The sequence below is a fragment of the Brachyistius frenatus genome, unplaced genomic scaffold (assembly GCF_029030835.1).
Source record: "Brachyistius frenatus isolate BFR_SWC_R1_liver_20210118 unplaced genomic scaffold, ASM2903083v1 Contig_475, whole genome shotgun sequence".
Classification (NCBI taxonomy): Eukaryota; Metazoa; Chordata; class Actinopteri; family Embiotocidae; genus Brachyistius; species Brachyistius frenatus.
In genome coordinates this window covers 36,925-62,846 of record NW_027211074.1, presented here as the reverse complement: position 1 = coordinate 62,846, position 25,922 = coordinate 36,925, and the positions used below count along the sequence as shown (strand labels likewise).

At 40.0% G+C, this 25,922-nt stretch overlaps 4 protein-coding genes and 1 long non-coding RNA gene across 9 annotated transcripts in view; 3 read left to right on the top strand and 2 right to left on the bottom strand.

The window, feature by feature from the left end:
* Positions 1 to 14,671, bottom strand: part of kif1ab (kinesin family member 1Ab) — a 28,551-nt gene extending 13,880 nt beyond the window's left edge. For 2 of the 5 annotated variants that reach the window (XM_069687579.1, XM_069687580.1), the window contains exons 1-25: positions 14,304 to 14,671; positions 12,995 to 13,169; positions 10,300 to 10,373; positions 9,894 to 10,073; positions 9,642 to 9,710; positions 8,370 to 8,548; positions 8,083 to 8,194; positions 7,741 to 7,818; positions 7,545 to 7,610; positions 7,440 to 7,457; positions 7,263 to 7,341; positions 7,096 to 7,174; positions 6,683 to 6,825; positions 4,354 to 4,553; positions 4,094 to 4,173; positions 3,332 to 3,407; positions 3,126 to 3,205; positions 2,916 to 3,022; positions 2,704 to 2,787; positions 2,357 to 2,537; positions 2,109 to 2,181; positions 1,897 to 1,987; positions 1,642 to 1,790; positions 677 to 855; positions 53 to 190 (exon numbers count right to left, since the gene is read on the bottom strand). In XM_069687579.1, coding sequence (XP_069543680.1) covers positions 53 to 190; positions 677 to 855; positions 1,642 to 1,790; positions 1,897 to 1,987; positions 2,109 to 2,181; positions 2,357 to 2,537; positions 2,704 to 2,787; positions 2,916 to 3,022; positions 3,126 to 3,205; positions 3,332 to 3,407; positions 4,094 to 4,173; positions 4,354 to 4,553; positions 6,683 to 6,825; positions 7,096 to 7,174; positions 7,263 to 7,341; positions 7,440 to 7,457; positions 7,545 to 7,610; positions 7,741 to 7,818; positions 8,083 to 8,194; positions 8,370 to 8,548; positions 9,642 to 9,710; positions 9,894 to 10,073; positions 10,300 to 10,373; positions 12,995 to 13,100 — 2,621 coding nt within the window. In that variant the 5' untranslated portion in view covers positions 13,101 to 13,169; positions 14,304 to 14,671. Of the gene's footprint in view, positions 1 to 52; positions 191 to 676; positions 856 to 1,641; positions 1,791 to 1,896; positions 1,988 to 2,108; positions 2,182 to 2,356; positions 2,538 to 2,703; positions 2,788 to 2,915; positions 3,023 to 3,125; positions 3,206 to 3,331; positions 3,408 to 4,093; positions 4,174 to 4,353; positions 4,554 to 6,466; positions 6,506 to 6,682; positions 6,826 to 7,095; positions 7,175 to 7,262; positions 7,342 to 7,439; positions 7,458 to 7,544; positions 7,611 to 7,740; positions 7,819 to 8,082; positions 8,195 to 8,369; positions 8,549 to 9,641; positions 9,711 to 9,893; positions 10,074 to 10,299; positions 10,374 to 12,994; positions 13,170 to 14,303 lie in introns of all 5 variants that reach the window. The other 3 variants (XM_069687581.1, XM_069687582.1, XM_069687583.1) reach the window with 2 other exon arrangements.
* The window catches only part of ppp1r7 (protein phosphatase 1, regulatory (inhibitor) subunit 7), a 109,919-nt gene that overhangs the window by 49,221 nt on the left and 34,776 nt on the right, over positions 1 to 25,922 (top strand). The gene's annotated exons all lie outside the window — the stretch shown is intronic.
* On the top strand, positions 17,774 to 21,834 carry agxtb (alanine--glyoxylate and serine--pyruvate aminotransferase b). The gene is made up of 11 exons (XM_069687566.1): positions 17,774 to 18,080; positions 18,525 to 18,717; positions 18,855 to 18,919; positions 19,048 to 19,148; positions 19,258 to 19,328; positions 19,421 to 19,505; positions 19,605 to 19,703; positions 19,972 to 20,041; positions 20,600 to 20,695; positions 20,944 to 21,072; positions 21,518 to 21,834. The coding sequence occupies exons 1-11, from the start codon at positions 17,838 to 17,840 to the stop codon at positions 21,623 to 21,625; spliced, it is 1,260 nt and encodes a 419-aa protein (XP_069543667.1). The 5' UTR covers positions 17,774 to 17,837; the 3' UTR covers positions 21,626 to 21,834.
* On the bottom strand, positions 19,694 to 22,667 carry LOC138614258 (uncharacterized). Its single transcript, XR_011310244.1, has 4 exons — positions 22,527 to 22,667; positions 20,894 to 21,097; positions 20,645 to 20,728; positions 19,694 to 20,531 (listed from the first exon to the last, which is right to left on the bottom strand). It is a non-coding gene; the product is annotated as an uncharacterized lncRNA (long non-coding RNA).
* On the top strand, positions 21,983 to 25,885 carry thap4 (THAP domain containing 4). Its single transcript, XM_069687569.1, has 5 exons — positions 21,983 to 22,110; positions 23,557 to 23,710; positions 24,131 to 24,240; positions 24,725 to 24,828; positions 25,035 to 25,885. The coding sequence occupies exons 1-5, from the start codon at positions 22,086 to 22,088 to the stop codon at positions 25,149 to 25,151; spliced, it is 510 nt and encodes a 169-aa protein (XP_069543670.1). The 5' UTR covers positions 21,983 to 22,085; the 3' UTR covers positions 25,152 to 25,885.

Here is a 25,922-nt window from a genome sequence, read left to right as displayed (position 1 = left end):
GGTTCCAACAACAATGAAAGAGCATGATTTAAATCCGTTGGCGTTCACCGACCTGCCCACCAGGCGGAACCAGGGGAAGCGGTCGTAGAAGGGGTCGCCTCCTGTTAGGGCGTGGTCGCAGTCCTCCACAGCACTGCTGGGCAGCTCTGCAGCTCGGTCATACATCTCTCTCATCAGGTCCAGCCTCTGCCTGCAGGGGGAGGCATAAACAGGAGAAAACAATTCAGTGTGTGCTGCCACATGGATTAAACCAGGATGTAGAGCTCAAGATAAAAATGTGAAGTCACGATCGAAAAATGAAATGATCATAGTAAAAGTCTCGGTACAGGGATGTGCCTCATAAATGTGTGAGGGACAGACAAGATCACACAGACATATGTAATGTGTAGTTTGAGTAAGAATTTCAATGTACTTTTAAAATCCCAGAAGATTAGAAAGAACAACATACTGGACAAATTGAATTTGGGCATTTTGGTTGTTCTTTTAAAAAGCATCTGGAATCTGCTCTTGATTTGCATCTATTACTATGTATGATATTTTTGAGGCCATGAATATTTTTCATAAGCTTTGATGATGAGGACCTAATCGCTTAAAACTCCAGGATTTCACAGATAAATAAGTGGAACCGTTAGCTTCAAGCCACCACTATTTTAATCACTAAACTCTCAGTTAGTACCTGAGTTTTTCCAGAGTCCAGTAATGTGTGGCTCCGTTCTTTTGATCTTGTACTTCGACGGCCACTATCGTTTGAGGGAAAGGTCGTCTCTCTCTCTCTTTAGCCACACTGGGAGGCAGCAGGTCAGGGGGCAGCGGAGAGTAGAGAGTGTCTGTCAGCAGGACGAACTGGAACTGCACCTGTAAAGATGGCACAAGATTCAAATCGAGTGTTTTTTTTGTATGTATTTTACCGCATTAAACCTGTCATATTTCAATGGCATTAAAATATTACTCCAACAGCAGCCGCTGTAAACCCATACTTGATATCATTAAGTAGGCATAAGAAAAATGTACACAAAGTTCCACAGATTAAAGTCAGGTACAACAACACCTGCTGCTATGAAACATCAGAGATATTTCATGGCTGCAAATATTCAGCATGACAATAATAGTCCTTTTTATTACAATACAACACTCAGTACAACTTAAGAGGATGGCTGAAATCAAAAACAGTGTGAGACATAAAGGAATCACTGCACTAAATTATTGTGACGTCCAGACAACGTTTGTCACACTGCAACAAATCGGATTAAATTCAGTCATACTCATGAAAGCAAACACTTCAAGCACCAGCACCACATTAAGACGATGCAAAAAAATGTAAAGTCAGAGAAAATTTAGCATCACTGTAATATGGTGCATGAAGCGTTTGCTTTCATGAGTATGATTTCTCTGCCAGCTGGCCATTGTGAATTCTGACTTTTAAAAAAAATCTATCTTGACGAGTGCAGGAATAGCGTGATGATTTTATGAAGGGATGACATCAAGACAAGAATGCCAGATTTAAGACAACAAATTAAGACTTTCAATTTAACGACTAGAACGAATTAGATGCTGTAGAAACTCCTTTTTTAGGTTTACAAAACAATTATAAGGAAGCTACACAAAAAGCTTAAACGAATAGATGACAAAAGTAAAGCTGACCTTCTTCTTCAGCTCAACACTAATAGCGTTAGCCTCTTTGAGGAAGATGGCGTTGCCCCAGAGCAGATCCCTGAGGGAGGTGAACTGGTAGAAACGCCACTTTCTGAAAGCCCACAGCGCCAGCTCGGTCTCACAGTTTGTCCATGGCACTGGGGAGCAAAACAGTTGAGATGTGATTATATTTTTGCCAAATCAAGGCCTGATACAAAAATTATTGTTTTATAAGTCTGTAACGGTAAAAAGTGGCAGTATCACCTTCCTCTTCAGGCTCTTCCTCTTCCTCAGGCGACTCCAGGTACCGAGAGTCCACTTGTTTTTGAAGGGCCTCCAGTTTACTCTCATAGTCCTGAAAGAAAACATGATCCACAGGAACATACATTTTTAGATACCTCAGATGATTTATGAATATCAATAACCAGAATAATTTGTCTTTTAATTTGCTGTTATTAAGCAGAGCTTCAACTCACCAGCCTCTGCTGTTCTAGTAGATTACTGGCTTCTTCCCTTTCTTTGCGGTATTGATCCTCAAGCTCCTGAAGCCTGCAAGATTTAATGTCAGTTAACATAAACAAACTGTGCAAATAATGATGATAATAATTCTAATACTTAGAGACAAATCTCCAAAATCAGGGTGCAAAGTACGACACATCTTAAAACTTAACAACCTGAAAACAAAATAGTCACTTTTCATTCATCAATATCCCTGCACACCCACCTCTGCTCCATCTCCTGCTTCATGTCGATGCCTTGTTTCTCCAGCAGCTCTCGCTGAGCGAAGGCCCAGTCGACAGGCTCCACTGGAGTCTCAGCACACGGCGTCCTCTCTCGCTCCATACGAGCCTGCTCCGGGTCGTTGAAGCGAAACACGTGGCTCTTTCCCATAATGATGCGGTTGCCTTAAAAATGCAAATGAATAACTAAAATAATTTGGTGGCTGTTTTCATTTTCAGACTAATTTCTCTCTCTTATAGGTATAGTAGGTTAGTTTTACAGCATCTATTTAATGTATATATATATATATATATATAAATATATATAAATAATAAGATGAATTCAATTTACCAGACCGCAGAACAATGGGAGCGGTCACTCTCTTCCCATTCACATATGTCTCTGATCCTTCACACGGCTCCAGGATGACACATCCTATTCCAGAAAAAGTCTCTTAACCATCACAGCATTACAACACAGTATTTAAAAATGTATGTATTTATATAGTGGAACATTTATTTAACACTGTTATATGTTGATCTCCAGAGATCTGCAGCCTTTACCTTCTCCCTGAGGGCCGGTGGTGCTGCTGAACGTGCAGTGTTCATCTTTGATAAAATGGCCGCTGAGAACGATGTCTTGGCGAGTCTTAGCATTTTCACGGCCAACTCTGAAAGAAGATAACATCATCAAAATTATACAAATTCCTAAAAGAACACATCTATTGTATTTGGATGGATTAACTCTCAAACTGAAAATAGATAAATCTTTACTTGGTGATGCCATCTTTGATGTAATACAGAAGACACTCGGACATCAGCGGATCTTCATTAAGGTTCACCAGATGAGGGGTCTAAAAGGGAAAGGACAAATATGTTATAGTGTCTGTGTGCGCTGGGAAAGTTCCTGTGACTGTTGTGTGCCTTTTTTGAGGTGTCTGACATGTTTGAAGTCTGTGCAACTAGAACAAGCATCTTACCTTTTTAGGGGAGAAGACGCCAACAGTGCCTCCATCTTCTCTCATGGCAACACCCATCTCGGCCAGCAGGGCCTCTCTGCAGGGAGCAGTCGCAGAGTCAGAGTCATAACGTAGGATTTTACAAACAACAATAAGAAAACAGGAATGATTGGAAGATGTTAAGTGAGAGGATTTTGCTGATGATTCTGCCTCTACCACTGTTAAACTTTTAACTCTCACTGCTCTGCCCATATGGACATGAGGACTATATGAATCCTTCATGGACTGCTGCTACTATAAATAGTCACAGGTGTATCCACACAAAAATCCATTGAATGTATGATTATAGTAGACAATCTAATAATTATTAGTCATTTCCAAATAGAACTACTGTAATAACATTATAGCAAATACAAATGAAAGCCACAGTTTGAACCAAACTGGTGGACCAACCAGCTAATGGAGGAACTGACATTTCAATCCCTAAATGCATGCTGGGTTTGCCAAAATATAGCGTATTCCTACTCTCAAAACGATATGGAAATGTCACGGTTCAACACATCCTTTAACTTTACATCCAATCAAAAACAAGCTTATTGTTTAAATGTAGGCAGACCATCACACAAGACAGGCAGTTGTGGAAAGGGTAAATTGACTGTAAATTTCAGGGAAAAGATTAAGAATAATTGAAATAATAAACTATCGTGAATGAGAGATAAGGACAGGTCTTCCATCCAAAGGAAAGCCCCAGTATGACACGCAGTATAAACATCTTGGACAAACCTCTCCATACGGATGGCCTCAGTACGACGCAGCTTCTCTTCCCATGTCTCATTGAGCTCTGCAATGATTTTCTCAGTTTCCTGTTGGTGAAATTATCGAAGATATTTACAGAGCCCAAACTGAAACATCAATTGCCTGACACTTTTGCGCTTTCTCTGCAATTCCCATTAATGTTATTTCTTTCTTTTTGTGCACATCTAACCTCCATGTTCATAACACTGAACATTTCCCATCTCGACATCTCCCCTCATCTTTCCTACCTTGAGTCTTTCAATGGTCTCCTCACTGGCCGGGCTGAAAATGCGATCATGGAGGTTGCTGATGGAGGCAGCGCGACTGGACAGGGCCGAGAGTGAGGGGGAGGGGCTCATTCCCGTCATGACGTTGGTCACTGTGGAGAGATCACCCCTTTGATTGACAGCCTGGCGATTATTCACAAAGTTCTTGTAATCGCACAGGTCTGCCAGAGAGAGAGGCGTTGTATGGAGGAGAGCAAGGAAGGATGGACAGAAGGACGGACGGAAGGTAGGAGCAGACGCACGGTGATTAAGGAGAGACATCGGGAACAAGCAGGGAGACGGATTAAAAAGGAGAAAATAGGGAAACAACGGGGAGGAGTACAAAAAAAAAAGAAGAGAAAGCTCAAATGATGGATCAAAGAAGCAGAGGTCCTTTGCTTACAATAGCGATTGCAGACAGTGAGAAAAGAGCAACTCAAACTGATAGAGCATAAAATGTCAGAGAGACTGAAGGCTCAAGACCAGGAGACTGTTTCACAAAAGCAGAATCCAGAAATCCAGGACAACAGAGGAAAGCTAGGCTGGATCTAGTCTAGTCAGTGAATCGTGGCTTAATCTGTTTCACAACTGCCAAGCTCAGGTTGGCTCGGTCAAATCAGGTGTAATTGATCCAGATAAATGCGCATTCACAGATGTCTAAGAAAAGACTTTGTGGTTGATTACAGATTTACTGACGCATATACATGTAAACAATCACTAGTGTTTGACGATAAATACTTTCCTATCCGACCTGTTGAATGTTCCAAAACCTTTTCTCAGTATGAGCCTTCATCATCAATGATGTCATGTAAAATGGGCATGCCATTGTAAAGGGAGAAACTTTGTTTCCATAAACTTTACATATTGCCCTTATCACTTTATCTGCCATTTCTAATCATCTCAACAACTGCAACACAATTTTCATCAAACTTCTATTGAACAGCAGTCTTAATAAATATATTTTCTGCATTAAAAGCATATAAATAAAGCAAAATAGCCAACTAACATTAAAACATGGAATAATTGTAAGAAATTGGTTTCTGATCAAAGTGACTGCTGATTGAAAGGCACCAGGATTAATCAAGCCTGGCTCTTAGCCTGGTCAGCAGGAGGCTACCTGCACAGAATAAATCTCCATGGTAATTTATGTGCCACTGCTTTTGTGAAACCAAACCAAAGCTTATTCCAGCCAGGTTTAATCCCTTGTCTAGGTTTTGTGAAACAGCCATCAGATGTCTTTTTTTTCTGACACTGAGCTATACATTACCAGGCTCAAACAAGCTCGCAAGCACGGTTATGAGAAAGTTTAAAAAAAATAAATACAGATACATCACTACAATGAATCGTGACCACAAACAGCCTGAGTGGTTTCTTTTTTTGTGAAGCATATACTAATGTCTTTGAACTGTTGAGCACAATCTTTGGTGGAATAGCTCCTGGCATTGCAGGCCTCTAAGCACCTGACTCATGTAGCTTTAATTACAGTAGCTCCATACACAGAAACCAGATTGCAAAGTCAGTGATCTAAAATGGCGTCCTTCCAGCAAGTTCTTTATTCCATGGTCACAATCTTGAAAAAAAATAAATAAATGCATTAACAGCATGCTGTATGCCAACCCTGGGTCACATTGTTTTTTGCCTTCCTTTTATCTGCAACATATAATGAACGACAGAAACAAAGAGTCACTGTGGGGTCACAGTGTAAAGCTTTTGCAGACCATTGAAAATTGTAGATAAAAGTATTCAGAGATTTCTCCCCCCACTCCACCCCCCCCCCCCCCCAAAAAAAAAAATACTGAAAACATGTGTTGCCATGGAAATCTGAACAAATGGAAAGAAAAGAGGACGCCATTTTGCAGAAATCCTAAGAAACAAATTAATGGATTACAGCAACAAGATTTACCTTGTGGAAAATGTTTGTGTTGCTCTAATTATTGTGTGCTTATAATGTTTTTGATCAAATCAATGAATTGTCTGACTTCACAAATAGTCTCTTGGGATTGTTAGTTTGGTCTCTAGTGTGGTGGAGAGGGAAGGGCCAGCTTGCGATTCCTTTCTAGTAGTTGCAAAGCGCAGGCTTGCTAGTTATACACACATTTCAAACCAGTGATGGCCGGACCCGCGCAGCGATACGCTGATAGGACAGAGGAGAGAAGAGACTGTGTGTGAGAGACACCCACGTTCCAATTTAACCACCGTGTTCAATGTACAGAAAGGAAACACCTTCACAAAAGCTCTTGCTGACAGAGCATGTGTGTGTGCATCTTAAAGTACACTATATATGAGTTGTGTTTCCCCATTTGACACTCACTCTCTATGATGTCTCCCAGGCCCTGAGCGTACAGCAGGTCTTTGAGACGAGCCACCTCCTCTTTCAGCTCACGCACCAGGCGGTTGTTGGGGTCCTCGTTGATCACAGCGTTGCAGCGGATCTGTTTGGCACGATCAGCATACCTGAAGGGATGGAGGCCATCGAAGGTCAGAAAGCCATTAAACTAGATCAGCATACTGAATGTCCACGAATGATGTAACACCACAAAGATACATGTAGTCCAATTTTACTCATTAGTATGCAAATTCATGCAGGAAAAATAATCAAACATCTTATCAGTACATCTATTTACCAGGTTGACCCTCTGGGGTAAGTCTGACCATATTTTTAAAATGCATTCCCAGTGAAAAACATCTGATTTAATAGAGATAAGAGATTTCATGACATCTCACCGGAGAGTACTGAGAGTTTCATCGTAGTTAATATCTGCAGGGCTGAGGGCAGCCACCATCGCTGTGCGAGAGTTTCCTCCTGAAACACAGAAAAAAAGAAGATGCTTTAATTGACACAGAACAGACACAAATTTCATTCTGGAGTTGTTTTCAGTGTGTTTGCATACCCAAGTTCTCCCTCAGTAGCCAAGTCAGAACTGAATCTCTGTAGGGAATAAAACTCTCCACCTTCTTCTTTTTCTTGTTCTGAACATTAAAAAAAACAAAACACAATTTATTTGTGATGCACCCTGAAAAAAACACTGAATAAAAATAAATCGTGATATGCAGTTCATAACACAGACCTTGTTTGGTGCTGAATCCTAAAAAGGTGCAAGAGAAAATAGTTTTATATTTAAACAACACAAAATAATTTCCAGAACATTCTCAGCAAAATGTATAAATCATACCTGTTCAGCAAGAGCAGAAATAACTTTCCCCAGTGTGGTCAGAGATTTGTTAATGTTTGCTCCTTCCTGCAACCACAAAAAAAATCATAATCAGCCATTTGATGTATTCGTCCATCTATGCATGAGTACATTTAGAATTTGAAGTACATCCAAAATTAAATCCTCCCCCCCGGATGCAACAGCAGACTGTACTCACCTTCAGTCTGGTTCCTTTCGCTCCGGTTGAGTCGGCTCTCTCACTGCCAGCCAAGTCCACCAGACTGATCTTACTGACCTGTGGTTATCATATAAAACATTTTCAAAACAATTACTCTCTGTGTAGAAGATTAAACATTCAACACAGCTAATACAATTCACCGGAACCGCACTAGAAGAGCTGGCAGTAAAGTGTTAAGTGCGGTTCTGAGTCAAAACAGCAACACGTTCATCAGATAACGACAGCGCAGATGTCCTCCTCTTAGCTCATAAAAGCTCATAAAATCATTTCAGCCTGGGAGCAACGCTCCTTATTGATTTTTAAAGCAGGTTGTTTCCAAACCTTTTCTGATGTGTTTTCTGAATCCATGTCATGTTTTTTCTGTGTGAATATGATGTTGAAGACAGCGTGGGAGCGGCTGCTGGTCTCATTCATGTTGGTAGCAGCCACAGTCCTGAAAAAAGCAGAAATCCATACTCAAACATTTCTATCCATCAGTTATTATCTGCTACAAACATCCATCATCCGATCCATCCACTGATGAATGAATCAATCCCAGCCAAATAATTGATGTCTTCATCTTTCCCTTCCATCGCTGCTAGTTGATTAGCTCCTCGTCGCTCTCTAACCTGGCCTTGTTTCCAGAATCCATCAGGTCCTGAATGTCGTTGAAGGAGGTGACGGCTAGTTTGGAGAGATCTTCAACGTAGGGTCCCATCAGAGGGTGCTCTCTGACACGCAGGTTTCCTTTGTTTTTGGGGTTCAGCAGGTCACGCACACGCTCACAGTAGATCTCCATGTAACTCACCTGTGGGGATAGGTAGTTGGAAAAACAAAATCTATGAGTTACTAATCTGCTATTTTAAATGCTCTGTGGGTTCTGGAGCTATAAAAGTTTAAAAGTGAATGGATTAGTTTCTGACTATCTGATAAAATAACACAATTACAATATGAGCTAATCCTCTGCAACAGGATTTATGGTAGAGGAGGATAGTTCATCTAATTTATCTTGTTTTTCCCCTTTTTATTTTAATGGCCACAATTACACCATTCTTCAGCCAGAAAAAGTGAAAATAAAATATTAAAAAATTTCCAAGGGTCCTTGAACTAATCATGTGCATTGAACACTTCTGTCAGAAAAAACAAAACAAAATCTAAGATCACAAAAGTGATATTTCATCAAATCACTTTATTGTACGTGCCATTTAAAAATTTGCCCAACATTATCTGTGCAAATGGATAATTTTGGGCAAATTATCAATATTATGTGCAGAACCAAATTTGTTTCATGACTCTGCTGATCCCAACAGTCACGTGATAAAATTCAACAAATCTTCAACTGAACTGCCAGCCAGAGCCAAGAGTAGAGGATGGAGAGCAGAGAGCAAGGTTTAAGAGGTTGTAAGATTGTAAATACTTGAATATGTATGGTATGTGGAGCCCGACACTCTTTTTTGCCAGTCTTGGTAACACTTGTGGGTACTTGCCAAAACGTATATATACAGTGTATAGGCTCCATCTTTTTCAATTTCTGTAAAATAAATCATCAAAGAAATTAAATTTATGTTTTTTCTTATTATTTTATTCATGACATTATAACTGTGTTACACTGCACAAAAGTACGTTTTGAGTTCCTTCCTAATTTTAGCCATGATCATGCTGTTTCCAAAGAGGTGCACAACTAGCTGGTGCAGTAAAAAAAAAAAATCAACTCAGTGAATAAAAATGTGACAGGTGCAAAAGCAGCCCAGAAACTGCTTGGAGTTAAGAGAGTTAAACAGCAGAAACTAATTGATTAAGTTTCTTTTTATTAAATGTAAGTTGGTTACAAAACTGAGCTAAACTGAGAGTTATTCTGCAAAGGAACACCTGACAAATATGAGAAACAGCTCATTACTCACCTCCACAGAGTAAGACTTGCTGTTGCCGCTATTACTGTCATTGATCTTGGTGAAAAGATCCTCGCATAGCTAGAAAACAAAGAGGTAGAAATCATTTTGTGGTCAAAGTTGCATCTTTACAACTGAAGAAGAAGATTTTGATCCAATATCTGTGTGCATGAATTCTTAAAAAATGAACTATTTGCTGTGTCAGTGAGAAAATTTAAAGGATGTTGTGTTTCATTATCGGTCAGGACTATATTCTGTATTTACCAGAGGAATGATTCCCTGCTCGTCTTTCTCTTGTCGGCCCATCATGGTGTAGCTTTTCCCTGCTCCTGTCTGGCCGTATGCAAATATACACACATTGTAGCCTTCAAAAGCATGAAGCAGCATCTCCTCTCCGATGTCCTTGTACACCTGCATCTGGGACGCATAGTTGATGTCCTCGGGCTGCAGACATAATGAGAGCGGCGCGGAAATTATGCGAGAGAGACAGATAATTATCATTACTTACTGCATTAATGTTCTAACAGACATCAAAAACACATGAGGTGCTGAAGGCAAAAAAGTTAAATCAATTAGTCACTGGTGATTCGTTTCAGAGCAAATCAGTAATTTTCTAATCTAACTAGTGTGACTGTAGATGTATTTAGTTGCTGAAAGCTGTAAAACTCACCGTTGTGTGTGACCAGTAAGAAAAGTCAAAGTTGAAGCTCTTGTTTTCTTTCGGCTGTTTGGGGTTCAGAATCGCTAAAAGACACCGATACAGATCAGTTAGAGGCATCGAACGCTGCGTCACTCTAACAACCTGCATATTCTATCATTCAGACTTTTCACATACACTTTTCACTTTACATAAGCTGCAGGATGACAACTGTAAAAACGTTTAAGTTCATACTGATTGTAAATCTACATCTTTTAATGCAAAACATTTTCTCGCTCAGCCTTTGTCTTTTTGCTCAGAGCCTCTATAATCTAATAAAACAAGAACACTCAGTATACTTTGTCTTTGTATGTTCAAGACTCATGGTGTATTTAGCCTGTGGGTTCCCTTTGGTTTTCTTCTTTATGAATAACTATATTAAATATGTTATGTATAACATGCTCCCAAATAATGCTTTTTTTCTTTTTTCACCTTATAGTCAGTGAAGTCAAATAGTATCCTGTCTTGTCTGGTCTTGTCTTTTTGATTATTTACTGCTCCTATATGTGCCTATTTCAAAGCTAATTCTAACCAGTAATCCAATCCCACACTGTTCAACCTAGAAGCGTAATGTATTTGTCAGTTGTTATCTTCACCTCTACAGTATGATTTAGAGTTTCTGGTATTGTAATTAAAGCTAATTTATCACCATATACTGTAAATAAAGCTAAACTTAGCACCTGACAGGTTAAAATGCACTCTCTTTGAAATAATATCACTTCTAACCAAATACAGAGAACAAAAACCCGCTGGATCAGAAAGGATTCACATTTAGGGTCGGTAGAAGGAGTTTTAAATACACCTTTTTAAAGAGAGTAGGGGTGTCGTGTATGTTTAGTATGAAACAAGAACAGAGCAGGAGCAGCTGCTCCCCTGGCTGCAAATGGAATCCACTGTATCACCCCCTGTGGACAAGTTCAATTATAGCAGCAGCAGCAGCATCCTGCAGAAATTTGCACCCAGCCTGAAGCAACACAATGTGACCGAAAAATATCAGAGGACGGAGAGCTGTAAGCACTTGAAACCAGAACCAGTGAATTTAAGGAGTTGAAGTAAGAAAGTCTAAATGTTCTTTAATGAGGTCATTAAAAACGCTGGCAGGCACAACAGGCTGACACACCCCCTCTGTCTCCCTCACACACATACACAAGCATCAGCTGACCCCCAGTCTGAACACGACCAGAACAACGAGGCCTTTTTGGTGCCCGCAGCTCGTATGATGAGAGAAGAGAGATGCGGCGGTCGCTGCATCCTACGCACACTGACGGGCTTCAGGCCTGACTGAAGCTTTTGTGTCCCTCTCTCACTGCCAAGATGCTGCATGCCTCCCTGCCCACTATAATGCTGCTGCAGGGCAGAGCTGCCTATGGGACAAATAACTGAGGGGAAATGCTAAACTTGGCTCAATGTAGGTCACCGAAATATGATCAAAACAACGGCAGGGCATCAAAACATTTCTGTGTCTCACACGGTACACACTTTGTCTCAATCACAACCTTCTAATCACTGTATCAAACTATCTTAATTATTTATAAGGACATGTTTTGATTGAGGTCAGCAGACTGGAAAATCACCTGAGTAAGCATCTTTCAAGAACTTGTCGATGCTATCAGCATTTGAACTCGACCTATTTATAACCTATTTACTGTAGATTTAAAAATTGACAACATAAAAATGGAGCCTGTTTACAATGTATATAGTCAATGGGGAATGAACTGTGTACGTTGGTGCAAGTGTGCAGTATTTTAGTGCTCCAGATACGGTAAATACAAAGACTACAATAAAAGGAAGATGTATAGATTATAGTTTTTTTTTAATAAATATGTCATTGGTATATTTTAAACTGTATGTACAGTACGCAGGAAACGTTGCATAATCATTAAATACAAGGCATTGTATCTCCAGTTGCATTCATTCAAATGTGCATTTTCTTTTTAAATGTTATGTGTCCAGCTTTTAGGTGATGGTAGTATCTCATAAATCATTTTGATACAAATTAAACAATCCAAGTTAAAGCTGGTGGTTACGTACCACGTTAACCCCACAAATTCTTGGGACAATATCTTTTTTTGCCAATGGATAATATTGTTATTGTGCAACTATTGTTAATTTTCTAAAGTTTAACTGCTGGGCAGAAGATGGCTCCTGCTTTAGTGAAAAGTTTGTATCGTGTCCACATCAAACTCTATGTTGTATATTGGACCATGAATGGCTTGATTGTAACGTAATTTCATATCCACATCTGAAACTGATTTATGGTGATCACAGAAAAACTTCTTCCCACTCAACAGATGAAAGTGATGACGGCCTGGGCGTATGAAACTGCACATAATTCATCCTGCACAGCAAAGCCACAACACCCAAGGAAAAGTGGGGAGAAGGAGGACTAAATGGTACTTTAACTAAATTGGGAGAAATATAAAAATGAATAAAACATTAAACTTCTTCCTGACAACTGAAGTGCACTTTTACTTTTTGCAAAGGATATTACAGTTAAAACAATGCAGGTCAACATGGAGTAGCAAATGCACATTTTCCATCTCTCAAAGCAATGCAATTACAATATTGACGCCTGTTATTTCATTTTTATCATCTAACACAACATTCAAATAAAGTCAAGTTTAATTTCCCTCTGGAAAGTCTCACTGCCAGCTGACTTCATACTCACTCGTGGTGTTTCCTGACATCTGAATGATGCACTTGCTGTCCTTCCCAATCTCCCTGGAGTTGAAGGGTCGGACCCTCACCGCCACCTTCACCGAGGCCGCGGCCATGTTTCAGGTGAGTGCGTTAGTGAGCGGAAGAGCTGGAGATCCGTGTGGCTACAGATGCACACCTGGCACCTGCACAGGTAGAAGATGAAGTTATTGTCATAGGAAAACAGACGTACATGACCTGCAGTTTAAAGGCCCATATAATTACACCTCTATGTGACACAATATAGTTTGACAGCTACAACTATAGAATTATTAGTAATTATCAATATCTTGTTGTTTTTATTAGTAAATGTTGATGATAAAGCTTTGTTAGCCAGAAACAGCTAAGAGTAACACATGGCATATTCTCGATTTTCAACCCTGAATTACAGTCAGTTTGACTTCAGATAGAAACACACAGCTCCTAAAACACGCTGACTAAATAGCAGGGCCATAATTTGGCAGGAAGACCATCAGCATCCCTGCTATCCTCCAGTAAAATGGCTGCTTATTCTCCGGGCAGCATCCCCACCATGGCTCAGGCCTTGTGATGAAACTGTATCTCCTCACATGATGTCTGGGATTGGCTGTGGTGTCTTTCCCTGCTTTTTCACAATAATATCTAACTACTGTTTTTATTTCTTTGAATCCCTTAAAGGTGGCTTTGATCTGTTTTCTTTGTTAATTTAGAGATTTTTAAAGGTATATTTGCTTCATAACAGTGCAACGCACATCGATCTTCTCAGCCTCAGTCGATGAAAAAACCCAAATCCTGCTTAGATCTTTATAATCAGTCGTGTTTTTTTTATAGCCTACACAATAAATGTGAGAAAAATATGAATTATTTGAGAATGAGACTCTTTGAGAATATTTATAACCCATGTAAATATTATCTCCTCCATCTTGCTCGGGCTGCCGCACCTCAAAGACAGGCCGCGTAAACACTCACAGCTCAGACACCAAATCATCGAGCACTGCGTCAGAGAGGAGGTCAGATCATATTATTACAGACTAAATTACATTTAGCACTGTTATGAGCTCATGTGGATCCAATAGACTGCATTTGCCAGTGGTATTTTTGTAAATGTATTTGAGCATTTGAAAGACAATTGTTGACAGCAGCGAAATCAAACACTAAACACCCTGACGCAGCGTCTCTTGCGTATACAAAGGCCTCGAAATCACAAACACACACACACACACACTGTCCACACCAAGGCGTGACATCCATTAACACCGTTATTCTGCCACGAAAAACATGTCGGTGGAGCCGTAACTTACCTCAGCAACTCAGACTCGACAACCACAGAGGGTGAATCCCCTGCCCATTCAAAGCGGCGCACGATCCTCCGACGTTGAATCTCCTCGGCAGCCTGTAGTTTAGTCCGTCTCTCTGTCTTTGGTTAACCTACAGCATCATTTCCTTCAGCGCATCCATACATGGAGAATCCGCCGGAGAAAGAGGGAGTCTGCCTGGGCTTCAGCTTCAGCTTCAGTTGCAGCGCTGGGCGGGCCGAGTGCTGAACACAGCGGTGCGTCGATTAGAAAAGAGTGGGAGACAGAAAGGGGGGGGGGGGGGGCGACGGCCAAACGGACAAATAGGAGGATGGGTGCGGGATGCTCCAGCGGCCCGCCGTCAATCTGTCCGTCAGTCGGTCTGAAAGTAGGCAAAATGGCGGTGCAGCTGTGCCAGGGATGCTGGGAGGCGGTGATGACATCAGCATCAGCATCATCAGCAGCAGCAGCAGCAGCAGCAGCAGGAGGAGGAAGCCATGAGGCAGAGCGATGCAGCACAGGAGGAGAAGGATGAGGAGGAGAGGGAGGGAGAGGATGGATCATAACAGACCTCAGAGAGAGAAATATGGACACAAATAGGAAACTGGAGGTTTAATGAGACAGTGATGGACCAGGAGAAAACTGGGAAGAGAAAGGAAGCAACTGCAGACCCAGATTTGAAGAAGTGCAAATAGGTTTGAGAATTTTAGTCCAAAAATACAAACAAAAGCAGGTTTTGCTCTATTACTGCATGGCCCTGTCTTTGTTTACATGCTTGTACTTCTTTTGAATTCGTTTCAGTTGTGCACATATGATTCTAAAAACAGCTAAAAGCAGTACAAGTTGCTGACAGGCATACCGGGATCACGTCTCTCAGTCCTCCTCCAGCAGAAAGGTATAAAGGCACGAACGTAAAACTTGAGCCGCTGGTCCTCTCAAATGATCAACAACACAATTTCTGTGTGAAACCAATTTGACAATCACTTCACATCATGATTAGTCAGCTGTCTCAAGCTGTCTTTCCTCATTCTTCACGCACTGTCTCCGTCATGAGTGCAACACTGTGAATACCTCTACATGGGAGCCAGGGGAAATTTCTGTCTCAGGGCCACCTGATATTGAAATCTGTCCACTCATAACAGCAGTCTCTTAACTGCAAACTGCCTTTCTTAAAGGACTAAAGCCTTAAATGTTGCTAAGAGTTATTTTGCTGACAGTTAACTGAAGCAGCTCCTTGTAGCTGAGATTTGAAGTCAGTGGTTTTGGGGGTTTAGTGACGAGCTATAAGGTGTTGACAGTGAAAATTAGACAGGTTTCATTCTCTCCTTCTGTGTAAAATCTATATACCTATTGCTCTGCAGCTCTCATATACAGTGTGATGTAATATACTGTAATAACATTGTGAAGTAAGTAGCTACTGTCCTGATTTAAACCAAGAACGTGGATGCTTATTTTTTTTTTTTTTTACAAGTGTCATCATAACCCAACGTTCCAGTGGATATAGATTAGCATCTATCTAAGGGGTACATTTAGTAATTGTTTTAAGTAATCATGAATGATATATAAAGCATATTTCTGTTTAGACTAGGATGACATTGGTTGGGGTTTATACCGAACATCTGCAGGCAGTTTTCTTGCTCCCTCTCTCTATCGCTCCCCAGCTCCTCCTCCTGTTCTGTTTGGGCAGATTTTGAGTGTTGAGTGGAGGGCAAAGGCCAGTGAAAGGGTGGAACCAAGTCCCATTTGTTTACCAGTGGTGTAATTATTTACCCAACCACTCACAGAGGGCCACCTACTGTTGCTATGACATAACAGCTGAGAAATGCAAAATATATTCTGTTTTAATTGTTGACAACAAGGGAAGAAAACAGATGCTAAAGGAGCAAAAACTAGATTCTGTTTCCTGCCGGTTGTATGACTATCTATGAAATAAAACAAAATGCCTTTCAATTGGATATATCATAACATCACAGGAAATCTGAATGTAAATGTTTGACTTGAATGTGTTGGCGAGGATGCTGACATCGTTCAAATTATAACATCCTTCCTCCCCCACAACTTAACAATTTTCCTTTGAACACTTGTCAAGCTGACAATGATCTTTACATAATGCTATGGTTTGAAAATGATAGTAGGCTTGTCGGAGGACAGTTTTCCGCTGAGAATAAAACATCAGCAAATATGAGTATTTTGCATAAAATGTAAGAAAAAGTGGGAATATAAAACTGATTCTGCAATTTTTTTGTTTGGAGTATTATAAAGTTAAAAAAAAAAAAAAAACTCTTTCACATTAGTAATATAGAGCCTCCCACATGTGCACATTCACTATTCAATTGAAACTGGATTAATATAATCAACAAACATTTCAACAAACACTTTGAAATGAAATACCAAAAAACTGGAACTGGCTAATTTTTTGATATTTTTACTGAAATATTTGATCAATTATCAAAATATCTGGCCATTTAATTTATATTGATTGTCAGATTAAATAATATTAGTATTGAGTAAATTTTACTATTCTCTATATTTTGCATGTTTGCACACTTTTACCACAGATACAAATCGAATTTGAGAAAGCTGTGAACTTCACACTGTCCCTGATGGACATTGGTGCTATTATTATCTTAAACATTTAAAGTTAAATTGTTATCTACCCTACTTCCTATAATGAAATCTCGTATATCATTGTGAAAAAAGTTCTTAAGCAGTTAGTTAACATTCTGTTTAGAAACAAAAATAACGATTCTGTGTTATAGAAAAATTGCCCAACTACCCAACAAAGTGTGTTCCTGATATTCAACACTGTATATAATAAAACTGAGCCATTTGAGTGTGTGTTTGTGTGTGCCTGCATATTTGCCTGCCCCTCTCCTTCCTCTGAGAGAGCAGATTGGCTCTTTGAGAGGAGACTCCTCTTTACAAATCGAGGGCTGCTGTGACAGAAGTTACAGACAAAATCAATAAAGTCTGCAAACTAACCTCAACCGGTTCTAAGCTGTTACGAGACCTCACTTTTCCACCCAGTTCAAGAATCAAGTGCTGTGGATCTAGAACTGTAATGAGTCACCAAAACCAGCCCTGGTGGATCCAGGCTAGAACAACAGTACCTGCATGAATATCGGAGTCATTTCAGGACAGGCCAAACATTTCTTAAAATAAAACATTAGCTTGAAAACAGTTGTGTCACAGATATGTTTGATGTACAGACACTGTACAGCACAGACAATAAAATCACTGACTGATTATTTGTATCCATATGTTTGGATTTATATTTGAGTTATATCTGCAGAAGTTACAACAACCATATAACACAATTAAAAGCCTATATAAAACACAATTTGTTTACCATAGTAAACGTGGCATTGTGCACCTTGTTTCCAACCCATTGAAGTGACGCACACACCGCCCCGTGGCCACCAGGTCAAAGACCTGTTTGTTTTAAATCTTCACCCAAACTCACATTCAGTCCCATTCTCTCCGTCCGTCAGAGGTGACCTCACTCAGTGCAGGTTTCTCAGGATCAGGACACCAGCCGTGATGCAGCGGGCTTTTTTCAGCCGGAGCGCGCTGCTGCCGCTGGCCGCCAGGAGCGCGCCGGTGCTACAGCGCCTGGACCGCTCCATGTCGTCCGTCACCATACCGCCGCCGGCATGCATGCTCCGGCCGCTAGAGGCGCCTCACCGTTACCTGTTTGGACCGGGACCCTCAAACGTTCCTCCACGTATCTTAGCCGCAGGGTCTAAACCGATAATTGGTCATCTGCACCCAGAAATGTATGAGGTAAATGCTTTAGTTTGAAGCTCAGACTCCCCATATTGTATATTCTAATTAATTTATGGTGAAAAAGGCAAGTTTTACCCAAGTACTGAACTTTTGGGTGCTGTTCCATTTGATGTCTTGTGGATATTCTTGAGAAAAATTTGGCACAATGTTTTTTTTCTGCATCTTAACTTTGTTTGAATATTTTCTGGTCACTGAATTTTTTTTTTTTTTTATAGGATTAAATTCGAATTCAAAGTTTTGTTCTGGTAGACAAATTATTCATGCTAACAATTTAATTCACTAAACACTAAATAAATATATTGAGCCTGGGCTCAGAGCTCAAATTTTTGTGCGTAATTACGCACATGTGAAATACACACCATCTATAATCCGTGGTTATTAGAGTTATGACCTGAAAAATTGAACTAAAAAGCTGTTTTACGTTTTCCTTGCATGTCATAGATCATGAATGACATCAAAAGAGGGATCCGGTACGCCATTCAGACAGAGAACAACATGACTATAGCTATGAGCGGTTCGGGGCACGCAGCTATGGAGTGTGCGATGTTCAACACGGTGGAGCCCGGAGAGAGTGTGCTCATAGCCGTCAACGGCATCTGGGGAGAGCGCGTTGCAGATATTGCGGAGAGAATGGGTACGTGTTCAGGCTGTTTGACGCGACACGTAATGTGTCTCCAAAAACACCACGTTGGCATTGATTCTTAATTAAACCATTTATTTGTTCATTTTCTACAGCAGTAAGTCATTGCCGTTATTTTTTTTAATCTCTAGGTGCCAATGTACACAGAATGGTAAAAGCACCTGGAGGTTATTTCACCAACAAGGAAATTGAACAGGTAGGCACAAAGATCTGAAGCATTTAGAACCCTATAACGGTGGGGAACTTTTCAGGTGAATGCATCACTCTGTTGCACTATCAATAACCAGAATACATGTGATCAAACTCCTTTTCATGTCTCTCTAGGCAGTAGAAAAACACAAGCCGGTGTTGTTTTTCCTCACACATGGAGAGTCCTCTGCTGGTCTTTGTCACCCAGTAGATGGCATTGGAGACATCTGCAGAAAGTGAGCTTCCGCCTATATCTGGCTCAGACAGACTGTTGGAGAAACTAAAGCATGGAATAAAAGAATGTAACGTGATGTTTCTCGCTGTTTACCATCATTTCTCCCATAGACATAACTGCCTGTTCCTGGTCGACACAGTTGCTTCACTTGGAGCAGCACCAATTTTTATGGACAAGCAAAGTAAGGCAATGATGAAAGATTTGGATTTTCTCTTCTTACTACCACCAGGAGTGCTTGCATGTGCTTTAACCCGTCCCTTATTGTATACCCAGATATTGACATCCTGTACACCGGTTCTCAGAAGGCTCTGAATGCACCTCCCGGCACAGCACCCATCTCTTTTAATGACAGAGCATGGTAAGGAGGGACTCTGTGGTGTCTCCCTGGTTTTATGTGTGCATCCTAATCTGTCACAACTGCATAAACCAACACACTTTTTTTTGTTTCCCTTCAAAGCCACAAGATGTTTAATAGGAAAACAAAACCAGTGTCCTTTCTCTTTGACATGACACATCTGTCCAACTACTGGGGCTGTGATGGCAAACCAACCAGATTGTAAGTCCACCACAGAAAAGTGATTACATCCTGATTGTTGGCAGTTTTATTGTCTTCTTGACTTAAACTTGACTTGAATTTCAACTACTGCAGACAAACTACCACAGTGAGAGAATTTTTTTTTATAATTTCTCAAAATTATTTAAGTAAATGAACTTTTTTAGTGGTGTCAGTGTGTTGGAAAGATTCATGCCAGTCAATTACACAAGTAGTTTATGTACAAATAATCCAATTAACATACGATTTTATCGTGTGATCTGGGTTTTAGATATCACCACACTGGTCCAGTATCTGGATTCTTCGCCCTGAGAGAGAGTCTGGCAATTCTTGCTGAGAAGGTAAAGGGATATTTCATAACTTTTTCAATTACTTTATTGAAAAAATATTAAAAAATGTTCTAGAATTTATATTTTATTGAGGTTTGCGTTTTAAAATTAATTCCCCTTGAAATAATTTGGTAAAAGCTTCATTCTGCCAGGACCTTTCATTAAGAGCTTGGAGGTTCACCCCTTTTGACTATATGCATGTGTATTCACCATCCACTGCCATAAGGAACTTTTTTAATGTCTGTATTCTGTAATGAAGAAAAAGATATAAAGCAGATGTCCAGACTTCTAGTTTAATGTTTTGTGATCTTAACTGTCAAGACTCCAACAATACAAATCATTGTGCAGTATGCTCACAAGTCTCCTGATGTTTGTCAATAATTAAATCCATCATTCTTACCACTAAAATATATGTAAGTCCAGTGTTACAATTACCTTTGCTCTCAAAAGAAGTGTTGTCATCCTTGCTTCTTTTGCCTCTTCATGAGTTGGTATGCCAGTTCTGAGGATACAAAAACAATCACCTCTTTTAGTTAATCATCTCTAAACTTAATCTTTGTCTCCCTCTAGGGGCTGGAGAAGTCCTGGAAGAAACACAAGGAGGTGGCAGCCTACCTGTACAGAGGACTGGAGGATCTGGGCCTCAAGCTCTTCATCCCTGATAGGGTGAGGCAGACACTCTGGTGCCATAAAAACAATCTACAGAAGTACGATGAATCATCATTTGCAAGAAACAAAACAGAACAGAACAAGATAAACAAAACTTTAAATAAAAATCATCGGTATCAATATTATATCATTTAGATGTGACACGGTTTGTGTTGCACTAAAACTGAGCAGAGTTTTTGTGACAGCATTCCTCACTCGAGTTCCTCTGTTGTGACCGCAGTCATTTTGTGACATGTGTCCTGCAGGATTTGAGGCTCCCCTCTGTCACCACCATCGCGATCCCTGAAGGGTACGAGTGGAGGGAGATCTTGGCCTACATCATGAAACATCACCAGATGGAGATGACGGGAGGACTGGGCCCTTCCATCGGCATGGTTAGTTGATGCTGATCTTTCATCCCTGTACAGTGAAAACATAGATGGCTCAACATTATGGCCATGACCTTCAACTTATATTTATGGTAGCTAATTTTGTTCAGTCTCAGCGGTGGAGGATGCTTTTAACAATTATGTATCTTTTTAACTTCTTATTTTTCTTTTCTGTTAAACAAATACCTAACAAATGGAAATATTTAACATTTTGCCTTAAATTGAATTAAACCAACAAACACATATATAATGTTAGTTAAAATTTCCATGGAGCGTCTCCAGGTAGCTAAGATTGACACTCACACCAGACTAAATATTTAAAACGAATTGTTTGTCGGGTTTAACAGTTACAAGAACAGTGTCATGAGTTGTGCGTATAGACTTCTTTCTGAATCACCCTGCTGAGTCACTGCAGACGGTATGCTTATGTACTGTACTCTCTTTTAATTAGGTGATCAGGGTCGGATTGATGGGATACAACTGTGAGAAGACTAATGCTGACATGGCACTGCACGCCCTGGCGGATGCTCTCAAGAACTGCAAAAAGAGCAAGGCCTAACACCCCACAGTCGCAGACCACTACCTTCAATCGTTAGGGATATTTAGTGTCTCCACATGCAGGACAGATGGAACAGTTCATAAATTTCAGGAGTTTTTCTGTTGCTATGATTGCAGAGCTTCTCTTGGCTGGTTTTGAAATAAAGATGCAGCTGTTTAGGACCATGCTGAGTGCACCAATGTCAATAAAGTGTGCTTTATTTTATCAAACACTTCTCCTGGCTCAATGTCTACCAGTAAACAAAACAAACAAAAAAACTATTACTGTGACGGTCAGTAAAAGTTAGCTCCAGTTACATTTATTGAAGCGGATTACATTATTTGTAGTGCCTACCTTTGTAACTACATTTCCCAGGATGCCCTACGGTGATGGGTAACAGCGTCACAGTGCAACAACGTCGTCGCAGTGTCATTTGATTCACTTTACTCTCCTTCTGGCCAGATTGCACTTTCGTTCATTTATGGCGTGTCCTTTCAACCACACGGGTAGGTTCATTGTTTGATTTTTGAATTGATAATTAACACCAATGTGACACTGTAATAATATTTTACTTTCCAACTGTCAATTAGAAATAAAGTCACTTGTACAGGCTGTGAGTGCCAGCTCTGCTGACTTACGTTAACGTAGAAACCAGTAGCTTTTTTTTAAGGGTACTTTACTGAAAATGATCAAAGTGCGAACGTAAAATGTCCGCTGAAGTCTGTCTGGACCCTTCAAATTAAACCGCTGCGCAGTTTACGACAGGAGCTAACTTTACTTTAGATAGTAAATAAATAAACACCGGACCAACTGCTTGTGTGCCGTGACCTCTGTCAAGGGGCGAGTCCTCATTTTTATCTGTAATAGCTGCAGGTTTTTGCAAAGTTTTGATTACCACACGAGAGTCGTGTAAAACAGTCACCTTCCTCTGAGTGTTGTGTCCTCTTCCGCCACGATGCCGCCACCTACTGGTTCGACTTCCTTCTTCCTGTTTGTTCTTCTTCGAGGATTTTACCGGAAAGCTTGCATCCTTGGCATTGATTGCAACAGTGCCATCTTCTGGCAGTGGTGGAAAAAGTGTTCAGATCGTGTACTTTGTAAAAGCGCCAGTGCATTAATATAAAAAAAAAAAACCTAATTACAAGTAAAAGACCTGCATAAAACAGTAAAAGCAAAGCTGTATCTCCAGAGAATTGTTACAATCAAAGGTCTGGTTGATGGGGTTAGTTTAAGCTTCTTTATATGCACAAAGTCCATATGTTTCTGTTACTTACAATGTTATCCCTAACTGTAGCGGCACTTTTATTTCTTGCCTTAATTTGAAATAATACCAATTCTACCAAAAGTGAAAAACTCCTGTTCACAATAGAATTAATTATTTGATCTTAGGCCTTCCCACGCCTCAATTTATGTTAGCATTTCCTTACACGAACCTGGCAGCCTCAAACTCTGTTTTCAGTGAAGAGTAGTTTGTAATAATAATCATCTTTGTTTCTACCGCACAATTAACATCTAAAATGCAATGCAACATAAAAGTGAATGATAAAATCCATTAATGAAGTGAGGTTTACAGCACAATAGACCTTTTCAGAGCCTGTACCATTTGAAAGAAAGCAAAAAGAGAAAACAAATATAGTTGCGGAAAAATTTGTAAAAGATGTGTTTTAATATTTTATTAAAAAGTCTTTTGATCAGTTACCTTGGTGTTGTAAAGAATCAATTTGCATCCATATTTTTGAAGATGATTGGCCTTTTCTATTGAAGATATACTGACATTTCACAGCAGGAAAAATAAATTATTAAACTTATGGTGGCTGAACTCTATTTAGCTACATCAGTGCTGGGGTCCTGGTACTGTGCTTGATGGCTGTTGTGGTTTCTTGGGACCCTTGCACAAAACCTGCTTTGACAAGGAGCCTGAACTGTGTGTGTTTTGCGTGTTTTACCCTCAGCGGAATTGAACCCAGCCCTCCTCCCTCTCGACTGGCTTCTGGGTACCTGGGAGTGTGATGAACCCGGAGAGGGCTGCTTCCCCACCATAAAACCTTTCCGCTACACAGAGACGCTGCACTTCAGCCATGTGGGGCAGCCAGTCATCAACTTCATGTAAGTTTTTATTGCTGAAACGATTAACCTTAAAAAAATTTAAAAAAATTAAAAACCGGTGAGTAGGACTGGATCTTGATAGATCATTGGAATATTAGATACATTTATTACGAGGACAGATCATTGGTTCAGCTGCACTTGAGCTTAATGCATATGGTTTAACTGTGTGCGAGTAAAGGTCTAAGAACAAACTCATAAAAGATGGTTTTGTTCAACGTTAAGAAGTTCAGGCAGTGTTCATGCAACAAATGTATAAGAGGAAACCATCCATCATTCAAAATAAAATATTTGCTTTATGTGGCAATGTTAAATTCACTGGCACTTCACTTTACATTAGCAAAATGTATCCTGCTTCCTGTTTAGACACCCATGTGGCAGATGGGACTGAATCCTCACTCATGCTGATATTATGTTTTAAAGGTTCAACGCATTTAATGCAGAGTCCAAAAAGCCTCTGCACAGAGAGTGTGGTTTCATCCGAATGCAGCCACAGAATAACAGAGTGGCACTCATCATCGCACAGAACTCGGGTAGGTTTCACGCCTCTGAACGCACTCTTGTTTTTATATCCATACCCTCGTTTTTGACTGAACATCTCTCAAATGTCCCACTTCAAATAGTCCAGAAGAAGCAAGTCACCGAAATACACAGAATATGTTTTTTAGTTTTCACATTAGTAATGGCTGACAGTGTTACATCAGGACCATAGTACAAAAATATACCACACAAATACACCAATATGGCAATAACAGTGTTAACTGTTAACTCAACAGTGTTATGGTAAATGTAACATCTGAGCTTTTCCTGAAAGGACAAATAAAATCTCTGCTGGAAAAAGATCTTCTTGCAACGGTAAAAATACAGGCTTTTATCAGGTAAATCTTGCACCGTGTCTATAATGACTTCAAAGGACACAATTATGAATTAAATTCAGTTTTATTCTGGCATTTACCCTCAAGTGTACACACACACACTCTTCACACGTTTTGATTGGCAGTGCGTCTTCTCGTGCAGGTCTGGTGGAGATCGAAGAGGGAGAGTTGACGGGGCAGAGGCTAAACCTGCAGACCCACGCTTTAGCCAGAATCTCTTTTGCCAAGGAGCCTCATGTACAGCAGGTAAAACTCATTCTCTGATTGCACATCACGCACTGACTGTCAACATGATACCTGATCTACATTTTTTTTTTTAAAAAGTTCCATGTTCAACATCACTGTCCATAATAGAAGCAACAGAACTTTTCTCTGGAACTTATTTTGATCAATAAAATGACTCCACTGCTGCTTTGTGCCCGTGACCCCGCCTGCTCTTCTACATCTTTCAGATCTGCAGAGTGTTTCAGCTCCGACCAGATGGGAAGCTGGAGCAGACAGTTTCCATGGCAACAGACAACCAGCCACTGATGCAGCACTTGCACATCACCTACCGTCGGTCATCTTGACCCAACAAGAAGGCATGTGTCTCATCCACAGCAATACGTTGGTCTGGAAAGATAAATGTTGCTATAAACAGTCAGACCATCATATCAAAAATATCTACAGCTATACTGTGGTATACTTTTACAATAGTGGTAAAGGAGTTGTGTTTCAAATACCTGTCAAATTTAAATAACATTAATTAACTCAAAATAAATCATTTAGGTAAACCTTTCTTTACATTGTCTTACATAAATTACATAGTAATAACAGGGCAGTGTTCAGTCTTATTAAATTATTAGTCTAGATATTTATTTCATATTGGATTCCCATCAAATTGTCACACTTATGAGTGTAAGGGTGCTTGAGTAATGTTGGTATTTATTGTCCAGATGATTAAAGCTGTAAAGTGACAAAGTGCAGAATTAATGGAAAATATGCACACCATGTTAATATTTTACTTTTATTGCACTATTATAGGATTATAAGCTAAAGCAGCTGCAGAAAGACAAGTCAATGCACTGTGCTTTTGAGTGTGTGTCACAGGGGTTTGTTCTTATACTGGATGGTAGTGTACTGTATTTATATAAAGTATAATGCTTCATAATAGAAAATAGGACCATTTAAGGTCATTGTTCCCGTCGTATGTTTCAAGATGTCCAAGTATGGTTTTGTGTCTTTGACGTGGCGCCTTCATTGGTATCCATGTAGATGTCTGAATGGTACATACATTAAAATTCATTGACTTCACTGACTGAAATCTCTTGCCATGTTTAAGCTTCTTATTCCGTCCTCAT